Source organism: Eucalyptus grandis, chromosome 7, assembly GCF_016545825.1.
Source record: "Eucalyptus grandis isolate ANBG69807.140 chromosome 7, ASM1654582v1, whole genome shotgun sequence".
Lineage (NCBI taxonomy): Eukaryota > Viridiplantae > Streptophyta > Magnoliopsida > Myrtales > Myrtaceae > Eucalyptus > Eucalyptus grandis.
The window spans coordinates 48,548,885-48,560,435 of record NC_052618.1 but is presented as its reverse complement, the minus strand read 5'-3'; the positions used below and the strand labels follow the sequence as shown (position 1 = coordinate 48,560,435).

The following is an 11,551-nucleotide window of genomic DNA, read 5'->3' as shown; positions in this document are numbered from 1 at the left end:
TGAGCAGTGAGTCGTCAGCTATGTTAGCCACACGTGTACATGATGTCACTGGTTCAACTAGGAAGAATGGAGTCGGTGGCACAACTTCCAGCTCCACATGTCCAATTACGAATGGAGCTTTATTACTGAAGAATCATTATTCTATTTTGCAGAATTAGTAGAATAAGCAATAGATTGTTCTTTTTGTTAGTTCTGTTTTCTTCTTCATTTAGATCATGTAACATAAATAAGAGAAGCAGAGAAAACGTGGATAGGGCTCTCAGACGAATGTTTCTTCTTTCGTTCATTGAATATAGAGAAGAGAGAATCCAAAACTCGAATCCTTCTCTTCTGTTCATTCTACTTTTCTTCACATAGATATGCATGAATTAGACGTTCCTATCAATTACAAAATGCCTCAATTGCGGGCACTCACATGACCATAAAATGACGTGCCATCTAGGGCTTAAACTACAATTTAAAGAAACGAAACGAGGAAAATTAGAAGGTTTTGATGTTAACTCAATGAGTAATAGAAGTATAATTTAGATACACATACCATGCTAATTATTATTAGCTTAGACTAATTAAATGAAACGACACCAATTTCCTATTAGCATATAGTCAAGAGTAAATTATTTCGCCCCCGAAAAGATAGTAGATTATTCTTTCAAGTAGGAGTTTGAAGATGGATATGCTTATTGTCGAAATATGTTTATGGAACAATAGCTTTCCGATAATTGGTCGATATTTCGACTGCGAATGCACATGTCGGTCTCCTCTTACGCGCTACTCGTCAAAAATTAATTTTTTTTTCTTTTTTAATGTTGACAGCGTAATAGAAACAATGGGAAGGACTCTTAGCAGAACCCAGACTTTGGGCAATCAATCGGACGACAAATCAATCTCCTAGTTTGCAACTCTCAATTTCCTCAACATTTTGTCGTTTCTTGTTGTACTTCTTCGAACTACGGTAACAAGCAACACAAACAAAGTAGCCATCTGTTGCTTCATACCCAGAGAAGAAGCGTAGCTGATCATTTTGATACACGTCTACTCAAAATTCTTGGAATGACGTGAGGAAATTCCCACAACGCAGCCTCGAATGATTGCGAATATATCATAAAATTAATCTCGATCCATTCCTTCCTTCACAAGATTCCGGGATTCATTCGTTTCTTTGGTATGGTCGTCCATAACACCCGCAGCTCAATGCCTTTGTGCGCTCTACTAAGCTCCACATAGTCGGTTTCGCAGAATCATTTGTCACCAAAGCTCTGGATATCAATCTTTCCGATGTCTGTTCATTCACCAGATATTGAGTTGCACGTTTGCTGGCTTTTGAGTTTAATCAACAACAGGAGATTTTAATGGGGGATTGTTTCAGCAAAGCCTCGAATCGAGACCCAAACCAGCCTATAAACATCACTCAGCCTCCCGCTGGTTTGCTTTCATTCTTCTTTTATTTTATTTCTAAAGCAAATTTCCATTCCAAAGTTGAAATTTCATTAGCTGAAATTCATCTCATATTTGATATGTTTTGGTACTTTATTACATTAAATCAGAGTGCACACCGCAAACTTCATGTCCCGATGAAAAATCTAAATCGAAACAAAGAACTTCATCGGTTTCATCAAAAGCTCAAAAGGGTATTGCTTCTTCTTATTCTTTTTCGTAAAGTTGAATTTGAATTTACTTACTGGATCTCTTCTTTATCTATTCATGAACATTGAAGATGCAATTTAACTATCTTGTTGAAGGAAAGAGCAGCAAGAATGAACCACATGATTTGCCGCTTCAAGATCACAGAAAGCCGGTCATTTATTCTCAGCAGCCGCTCAAAGGCAAGTCTATATCTTTTCTTGATGACAGTTTCATCACTTGCTAATTGTTTGCATTCCTCATTAATCTTTGCTTGACTCGCGCATTCAAGAGCTTGCAAAATAATACTAAACACCTTTCTGATGAAATGAAGTGCACACGTGCCATTGGTGACTGGCCGGCTTTGGCAATTCTAGTTTTATCTTGCCTCGAACTCAATTTGCATTTCATATTTCAAAAACAGAAATAGATGGAAATCAGTATGCCTACTCACGAGGCCGGCAACGAGACGAGGATTGCTCGATGAACAAGAAGGATGAGGTGTTCCATCCATATAGGCTTCACTGCTTTGGCTATGATGTGTTGAAGGACGCCACGAACGAGTTCAGTGGCAACAACTTCATTGGCGAAGGTGGTTTCGGTGATGTTTACAAGGGCTGGATCAGCTATCGCACCATGAACGCGACTAAACCGAACAAGGGCCTGGCCATCGCTGTCAAGAGGCTCCGGGACAAGGGATCACAAGGTCAAGATGAATGGCTGGTTAGATTGATTCTCTCTCTCTCTCTCTCTCTCTCTCTCTCTCTCTCTCTCTCTCTCTCTCTCTCTCTCTCTCTCTCTCTCTCTAATTTTACATGAAAGCTATGAATATTTTAAAAGTTCAAACTGTTGATGAAGATATTCTTTGGTAATGTTTAAATGCTTTGACACACACATGCACACTCTCTTTCTCTAATCAGATCAATGTTGTGCTTGCAGAATGAACTGAGGTTCCTCAGCAAATTGAATCACCCAAATATCGTGAAGCTCATAGGATATTGCAGCAAGAACAACCACCGAATTGTGGTTTACGAGTTTTTGGCTAAGGGAAACTTAGAAAATCAGTTATTAAGAGGTAAGGACCAATCAATGAGGACTCTCTGAATGAGAGGAAGGTGAATGAAATTTAATAAAGCCAGTATGTATTTGCAATTCCGGGCATTATTTCAAACCTAAAGAACCCAATTTGACTACATGCTTTACCGGAATAACAGAAAAGCGCAAGGAGCTAAGTTGGAGAACAAGAATCAAAATCGCGATTGGGGCTGCTAGAGGTTTGGATCATCTTCATTCACAATACAAGCCAATCATTCATCGTGATGTCAAAGCCTCCAATGTTTTGCTTACCTCCGTATGTTTCGCTTTTTCCTCTATATTTGTGGTACAATCTAAACCTCTAGCAGCCCCAATTGTGATTTTGATTCTTGTTCTCCAACTTAGCTCCTTGCGCTTTTCACACATGAGAGAAAATAAATAGATTGCAAGTTTACGACACCTTAAACAATAAGTGTGCACATAGATGATAGTGTTGTTTAAATTGTAGGAAGTTCGATGATTTATTTTCTGTCATGTGTGAGAACTATTATTGCCGATGCGTACTCTACAACTGCGAATGAATGAGCATGAAATGCTATTCAGCTGGCTCACATAATCAGTCAGTCATCCTCTATGATATTGCAGCACTTTGATGCCAAGATATCGGACTTTGGCCTCGCCAAATTTGGACCTCAAGGCGATCAGTCCCATGTCTCGTCCAGAGTTCTTGGCACGAGAGGATACTTTGCGCCTGAATATATCATCTCGGGTATCCTCCCCATGTATTTCTTTATATTTCTAATAATGTTAGGTTTTATCAATTCAAATTCATTTTGATGGGTCAAGCTAATCATGCTTCGAGACAATATTTCGATCCATTGTCGACCCTGCCAAATCCACAAGGCTCACATTCTTTTTCCATTGTAATCGGCAGGTCATCTGACCCTCAAAACAGATGTTTACAGTTTTGGGGTTGTTCTCCTGGAGATCTTCACGGGCTCTAGGGCGATGAGGAAACATTCCAATGGGACCGTCGGAAACCTCGCACAATGGGCGGAGCCCTACTTGAGGGACAAAGTGAAGCTGCACCATGTCATGGACGGAAAGCTCAAGCGGAACTTCCCCGCGCAAGAAGCCCACCAGTTTGCAGAAATCATCCTCAGGTGCCTTCATCTGGACCCGAAGAGTCGACCGACAATGGCCGAGGTTGTAGCTAGACTCGAAGAAATCCAGAGCGCAAGCAACCATGACCAGCCGAACTCCGGCATCTCTACGCACCCTATATGGGGCCTCTAATAGTAAGGACGTGTTCAGAAAGCCACAAAAAGAAGCAGCAGTAGCAGCAACTCGAGATGGAAATAAATAGGCAAGCCGATGTAAATCGAGGAGACCGCTTCGTATAAGATTGTTTGAATTCAACACACTTGTTAAAATGTTGGCGTAATTTTGCCGAGTTTTTGGGGCTCGATTTCTTCCCGAATCTGTCGTTTCGGAGTTTGGACCGAAGCCCAAGATTGTGTCATATACAAGAGAGAAATTGTCCCGAGAATGTCTCGAATTAAGGGTCAGTCCGGCAACCCGGCCATCCTAATTGCCAGACATCGGCCCAGAAAGTACGAAAGCTTTTCGGGCATTGTCACTATGTCCACCGAAGTCTCCGCAAAGGAAATTGGCAATAACGATTAACGCATGTAGAAGAAGTTCGCCAATTGTAACTGGTGACCCGACCCATAACTTCTATGGAGAAGAGCAAAAGGTAAAATTTCCAATTATCATTGATCGAGACCTTGTAAAATTCGTTGTAATGAGCGAGATTAGTAACTCTTCTAAGCCTGACGAACTTAAAAAGGTGGATCTCAGCCGTTGGATGATGTCGTTTATGTCCATGTTGTTCAGCGGTTTGATCCATTAGGCTTACGAAGGTGGGGAGCATCTGATAAATTTGTCTGACCCGCTTGGTTGGCGGTCAATTTGATCTTTAGTGGAAAAAAAAAATCAGGGAGCTCTTATTTGATGAAGTCCTGTCGGGTTTTTACCGGGCCGAACCCGCCCAACTGAGAACGGGCCTTCTCGATCCATCGGGTCCACCACCGCCACTTCTTTCTCCCCCTCCTCCTTCAATTTGCGCTCAGATTACTTGAAGTTCTTCCCAACTTCCCGACAATTATGCATCAGCCGTCGGAAGATCGGACGGTGAAGAAACGCATGGGAACGCAGCCGTGACGAGGCTGTTTCGATCCGACGTAGGTTCATGTTTTGTCCTGCTTTTTTGCTTTTCGAAGGACGTAAATTGTTATCCATGCGCATTCGTTTGCGATGTTTTGCTGCGCTTGGGCATGTGCGTTCGTTCCTGATCTCTGCTCTCGTTTGTTATTGGTTTCGCGAAATGGGTCGAGTTGATTCTCGAGCGTAGATATAGCGTGTGAGAATACACGAAAGGAGAGGCATTTTGCACACCGAAAACAAAACCCATTTCCATTGGATATCAGTGAAGTCGGATTACAATCTGGAACTGGGAGTAACATAATATTTCTATACTTCTATGCACACCCATTGACCCTCTCTCTCTCTCTCTCTCTCTCTCTCTCTCTTCGTAATGGAATAATTGGGCAAGCTGTAGGCCAGGAGGAGGAGCCGACGTATAACTACACTGTCGGCGAGAAGCCGCAGTTTCTGTACAGACACGACACACCAAAATTGCACTGGAGTAGAAAACACCGAAGATGAAAATCGGGGAAGAGTAAGACGAACGAAAGAATGGAACCCGGAATAGGTGTATTGAATTTCACTTTGAGTGATGGGCTTGTGACTCATTTAGGACGGAAGGAGATGGAATCATGACTTATGGATGAACTAGTGTTCCATAATGCTTCAAATCTGGATTTACCGAACGGCAGATCCAGATTCAATACTGGCAGTTTAGAACAATAAAATGGAAGGGAAAAAGAATGCGGAACATGTCTAAGGGCCGCAGAAAGGAAGGGCTAGATACATGCTAGATCTTTTAGAATAAAGACTAGAATTTGTTGACATTGTGATTTATGGATTGTGGATTTTAGGTTGGTGGTTTAGGGGTTTTGGAGGAGGGCTCTTTTGCATGCTGGGGGATGAGAAGGATTGATGCTGGGGATTGGACAAGGGGACTCCATTCCCAGTGTTTTCATTATGAAGTTCTTTTCCTGAACAAAAAACAAAAAAACAAAAGAGGAAATTCCAGTCAGATGTGCATGTCATTTTGTCACTGCTACTTATTAAGAGTCATCGCAAATGTTTAATTATGACGAAAGAAACCCCCAATTCTCTTTACACTTGCCATCTAGAAGCAAAAGTTTATCCTTTGCTTCTGACAGTCCTAGATAGATGCAATTAGTCTATGAAGATTGCAGAAGTCCCATTTAAGTCTATAATGTATGCTCTGCTCTTAGAGGGTTCAACAAGTTATACAGCCAATCTTATCATCACCTGAAGTTGGTCAGCAGGACCCTTTCGTATTAGCATGTGTCAATTATTTCTTGAAATCTAAGCTATGTTTTGAACGAATAAAGGATTTTGCTCTTGCTAACATGGCCAGAGATGCTGGCAGATGATGCCATTACTGCATCAACATTGCTAATAGAATGGACAATTCTTTTTTTCCCTCTTTTTTTTTCCCCTTTTTCGGTTTGATGCTAATAATGTGGCCTAAGAGCTGTCTTACAAGGATTTTACCAGGGGTGTCTGCTATAAACAGCTAATTATAATCACAACCTCTACGGAGAGATAATGATAATTTCCTATTAAATTTCTCCTAAGAGCTGAAGTTTGATGATAGAAGGCTGGAATTAGCAAATTGCCATCAGTTCAATGATTAGTGAGATAGTCTGGCCAATTGGTACGACTTTAAGAGATTCATTGTTTTCTTGGCTAGGTACTTACTCTTTCGGGATCGGGATTTGTACATCAGTATGACATGTATGTAGATGTATGATGCTCGTTGTTCTTTTAGAAAGTAAAAAAAGATGGGACTACTAAGTTTGTGCCTTTAACATAATTAGGTTGATCAGATTACTTACACTCTCTGAAAACTTTGGGCTGGGAATTCCTGCTGCTAATGATCCGAAAAGTGGGGTTACTTCAAGAGGGGAGCCAAACTCTGTATGTGATGGGGCAGGACCAACTCCGCTTTCATTTATTTGTTCATCGATGGATTGGAGATTTTCTGCTGCCAAGAGATCTAACTTTTGTCAGTTCGATCTACTTTGCTGATCTACTTTTATAAAATATAGAAGTATTCTGTATGCCTTTTTTTGTGAGTAGAAGTTCATAACCTTGATCGGTCGTTGCATGAAATAGCTGTGCCACATTCTGGTCATTGACAAGTTGTTCAGTATGGATTGGTGGAGCTGCAGTTTCAGTTTCAATATATTCATCTAGTATGCCTCCTCTTTGTCGAGTGGGTTCTGTTCCATCTGTAGTTCCATGGAGCAATATTGTGGAACCTGTGCTATAATCGGAGCTGGCTGGAGAAGTTTCACATAGATCAGGTTCCCTGAATTGCAAATGATCTATTAATACTTGCACATGTGGTGAAGCTTATCTAATGTCTAGTCTCATCTCGTAGTGATCTATTACCTCGACGATTGACTTCCGTCAATGCTACTTTCCAACTCCTTGAGTAAGTCCTTGAAATTCTCCTGCTGAAAGTCAATATTGGAGGTCTTATGTTCATGGAGTTCACCTCCTTTGGCTTGACTCAGAAAATCCTCAAGAACCTGAGAGATTTCTCCACTATTAGAGTGAATATATATGTGCCATTGCTGATTGCAGCATCTTAATTATTGCCTGAAGCACTTGATATTGCCATGCATATGCTTTAATATATATAGTGTAACCTTTAATATGCAGGATTTACCCATAACTGAAAAGACATTGGTCTTTGCCACATGAACTGGGGTTTGGGAGGTTTATGGAAGTTCTGGCCAATACCCTTTTGACCCTCCACTCATGAAGCAAAATAAAAAGAAATAACTAAAGTCTTACTGATATTGTAGGAGGAGGGCTCTGTTGCGTTCATGTTGTTTGTGCTAAATGGAGAAACTTATGAGCAAGCATTGAATACGTACCTTCCAAGCATTTTCTAGACTCTGGCATGTGCTTTCTGTGTTCACTTTTAGTGCAAGTGAACCGAGCAATTCTGCTTGCTGCATCAAGGCAGTGGCTTTGGGATCATCTTTACTGAGAAATGTTCTTTCATTTTTGCTATCCTTGGCTGCTGATTTGTCGAAACAAAAGTAGACTGCATGTGAGCAGCTAAATATTTCTGTTTTCTGAATTAGGAATACTAAAGTTTTGATAATTTCATCAACAGTACTGCTCTTTTGTTGGTTAATTATGCTACATATGACCATGCAGTCTGACAATGCACCATCAGAGCTATATCTAACTGATAAAATACAATTTTTTTCAGGCAAACTTACCATAGTTGTTGTGGATGTTCGAAACCACTACAGAGAAGGGAGTTCTTGGCTGCTGAGGAGGAAATGCTACTCTGCATTTCCCATACGATCTCTCTCCAATGTTGCAAGCTTCTATAAGATCAGGAACTTGAGTCCTCCTGCTATACAAAAGAAGTGGTCTTACTATGTAGAACAGTTACTTCATGGAAGTTTCTTCGGAGAGAGACTTGCAGGTTACCTCAGCCTTTTTGTATGTACTGCGCTTTCTGATGTTTCCTCCAAGATGGATGTATTGTAGGAGATGACCCTTTTGTTATTGGTGTTGATGAATGCAAAGTTATTTTCTTTCGTCAAGGCTTCATATTTTGCTCTCTTCTTGCATAAGGTGGTGAACCGATTCTTCACAGCATTGTCCGTCCTGCAAGTGATGATGAGTCATATGGTGCACGAGTCGTTTTCGGAAGGGGAAGATGCAGAGCAAGAGTTAAATATACCTGCCTGCAACCACCTTTGATATTTCTGTCCATCTATTTCCGAATATCTTCTGAGCCTGCCGCCACCAAATTTTTATTTGTTTGAAACCGTAAGTAATTTATGGATATAAGATATATCAAAAGATTTCTCTCTCTCTCTCTCTCTCTCTCTCTCTCTCTCTCTCGCTGCACAGAAGAACACAGGGCAACGACTACCTCACATAAGAGCGTGTCCTCCTCCGGCGACCATCCACCCTTTTTGAAATCAGAATTCAAATATGTATACCATCTGCAACACATATTTTACTTTTCATCAACATCAAGCCATACACAACACTGAGAATTGCTGGAAGAGACAGAGTATCACGTAAGACGAATAGTTCGATTAGTAGCAGGAAAACGAACCTTCTCCTGCATTGCCTCGCCGTCTTATCCTTGAACTTAGATGCGATAATCACCCAGCTGCAAATAAGAACACATTTTAAGAACTTAAACGCAACTGACTACGTTTGCTGGGTTGAGAGAGAGAGAGAGAGAGAGAGGGCTCATACTTGTCTGTTCCATGAATTGTAATCTGTTCACGTAGTATATCATCCTCCTACATATCAATTCCATTTAATCAAATTTTAAAAAACAAACCAAACTCTAGAGAAGGAAATGATAATATCATGTTCCTGAAGCTAAATGAGTAGGTGCGAAGAGAGGTAAGAAATGGAACCTGTTGAGACCAAGTGACAATATGCCTCTCCTTCTTGACATCTCCATTGTTGCCACTACCATCAACCTTCCTCTTCATTTCCTGCATATCTTTATCCTCCACTTCTATGTCTTTCCTCTCTTGCTCCTTTCGACTATGAAAAAGCTGACCCAATTCAGCTCGTGGTACAGAAGCCGAGCCCTCACCGAGCAGTCTTATAATAAATAAGAAGCTGCACCCACAAAAGGGAACCAACTCTCCCTTCTCTCTCTCTCTCTCCCCACAGTCACTTCTCACTGTTTGGTTCAAACGGGACTTTGTAGACGAAATCAAAAGGTTCACTATGCCCTTTCTTCATCCCAACTCGCAGACGCCTCGGATTCTTTGTCTTTCCAAGCTCGCTTTGATCAAAGACACTCCTCTGCATTCAACCAAAAAGTCATCATAAAAATAAGGATTTCCAACAAAAAGTGGGAAGGACAAAGGCTTTGCCACAAAGTCTCGACACTGGAAGAGCTCACTTAACCACAGTGCATCGGATCGCTTATATTCTTTGGGATTCGCGAATACTCCGCATGCTTATGCGCGTTTTCTGTCCGACAGAATGTTACCATTAGTAAGAGCACAAACGCGTAGCGCTTTACCTGGTGAGCTGCATTGAATGGATCTTGAGATCGCTTATATACACTCATTGTTTATTTTTGAAGTGCTCGAATACACATTCTGCAGCTCTTTGAGGATGACTAGCTTTCTCTGCAGAGAGGGAAACTATATTAATACAAATCAAGGGATTCTTGCTCTAGTGCGCGGGCATGAGAGGGTGTTTGAAAAAAAGCTCTGAAACCCACGAGAGAATATTAATGAATGGTGGTATAGAATAACGCCAAGCATGCACATTTGTATAAGAAGAATATATCTACTTGTACAGAGCAGAGCAGAGAGAGATGTGAAATATATTGGGTATAAAAGTGATGGGTCAATTTCACTTGCCAAAAAAATTCATCTTTATTTTTATATATTCATCGATGTGCTGCTATCTTTAATGAGGGCATGATGTTCTTCATGACCTAAACCCTCTCGTGCACTTACGTTTTTTGAACTTTTGGGACATTTTGAAAAAATCGCCAGTGCTGCTTCTTCTTCTGGCACAGAATCGCTGTTCATGCCGGATGAGCAAGCTCCATTATTATCTTGCTTACACTCGGCGCGTGAGGAGAACGTCGGTTCGCCATTGGAGGCAGATGCTAAGCGGCTTCTGCCAACCAACCGCATTATTCATTCTTCTTCTTTCGAAGTTCTAATTGGAGAGGGAATGAGATTTACATCTCGTGTGCAGACAGGCACTTGTCTTCTTCCAGATGCATCTTGCCTTTTCGAAATCCTATTTATGTTTTGGCTCGTGTCTCTCGACTACCCAATTAGCATTACATAATTACGATCAATGAGCAAGTTAATTCGAAAAACAGAGTCGGTCTCATGAGCGACACGATCTAACTCTTGTAGATCCGGTTCGGACATGAATCAAATATTGTTGGATCAAAAGTTTCTATAACGGAATGTATCGATTGCCATTTTCTTCTTTCTTTTTTTGGTTTTTGCTAAATGAAAGCTCTTGTTTGGTGCATGCGTTGCTAGTGGTGTGATGCTTTCCTTTTGTCTTCTCTCGTATTGGGTTCATCTTCACCTTCCCAAACAATTGGCCGCAAGTGCTTGGGAATATTCGTGTAGATAATTTCTCTTAATTATTGCCCACATGTAGAAACTTGGACCGACCTTGTGGTCCACGATTTTTAACCTTTGTATTCGATGATACATAATTTGAACACTATGTAAGTACACACATTAAGAAAATCGTGCAACATATTGAGTTAATTTCTAAACTTGATATATTATCACATGCATTAGGACACAAGACCTTACGAAAAGTACCAAAATGATTGTAAACTTATTGCACTTATACCAATTTAGTTATAAACCTTTCAATCGTGTTAATTTAGGCTCTGCATGATAACTTGTCAATTTCTCTATTCTTTTGTTCTTTTATTCTCCGGAACAAAAAAAAAAAAAAAAGAACGAAAATCCATTTGATAACACCAATTAATTTTTTATTCTCTGTAATAGAAAAATAGCCAGAGAATAAATTTAGAATAAAAACAATAAGTAGACAAAAATAGTTTCATGTTCTTGAGAACAATTTCAAAAATAAGTTATTTTCTTTCTTTTTTTTTTTCTTTTTCTTCCTCTCCCCCCCTCCCCCCCTGTCGTCCCCCACCGTCGCCGCCGCCCTTTGC

The 11,551-nt window shown here is 40.6% G+C and overlaps 2 protein-coding genes and 1 long non-coding RNA gene across 6 annotated transcripts; 2 read left to right on the top strand and 1 right to left on the bottom strand.

The window, feature by feature from the left end:
* The first annotated feature begins 2,103 nt into the window (after nucleotides 1–2,103).
* Nucleotides 2,104–3,951, top strand: LOC104455752 (probable serine/threonine-protein kinase PBL3). The gene is made up of 5 exons (XM_010070488.2): nucleotides 2,104–2,343; nucleotides 2,560–2,695; nucleotides 2,835–2,971; nucleotides 3,301–3,424; nucleotides 3,590–3,951. Exons 1-5 carry the CDS (start codon nucleotides 2,104–2,106, stop codon nucleotides 3,949–3,951), a joined length of 999 nt encoding a protein of 332 aa, XP_010068790.2.
* A 763-nt stretch (nucleotides 3,952–4,714) lies between these two features.
* LOC104453967 lies at nucleotides 4,715–8,438 on the top strand. Its single transcript, XR_727194.3, has 2 exons — nucleotides 4,715–4,898; nucleotides 8,102–8,438. It is a non-coding gene; the product is annotated as an uncharacterized LOC104453967 (long non-coding RNA).
* On the bottom strand, nucleotides 5,103–10,568 carry LOC104453968 (transcription factor MYB124). Of its 4 annotated transcripts, XM_018859837.2 has the most exons (14): nucleotides 10,350–10,568; nucleotides 9,905–10,013; nucleotides 9,282–9,681; nucleotides 9,115–9,161; nucleotides 8,969–9,025; nucleotides 8,780–8,852; nucleotides 8,585–8,640; nucleotides 8,329–8,508; nucleotides 8,112–8,248; nucleotides 7,758–7,906; nucleotides 7,267–7,406; nucleotides 6,963–7,183; nucleotides 6,708–6,856; nucleotides 5,103–5,834 (listed from the first exon to the last, which is right to left on the bottom strand). In XM_018859837.2, exons 3-14 carry the CDS (start codon nucleotides 9,366–9,368, stop codon nucleotides 5,724–5,726), a joined length of 1,407 nt encoding a protein of 468 aa, XP_018715382.1. In that variant the 5' UTR covers nucleotides 9,369–9,681; nucleotides 9,905–10,013; nucleotides 10,350–10,568; the 3' UTR covers nucleotides 5,103–5,723. The 4 variants fall into 4 exon arrangements, with proteins under 4 accessions (XP_018715382.1, XP_039174158.1, XP_010066939.1 ...); XM_039318224.1 differs by lacking the exon at nucleotides 10,350–10,568 and having other exon boundaries at nucleotides 9,905–10,168; XM_010068637.3 differs by lacking the exon at nucleotides 10,350–10,568 and having other exon boundaries at nucleotides 7,758–7,903; nucleotides 9,905–10,168.
* Nucleotides 10,569–11,551: the final 983 nt, after the last annotated feature.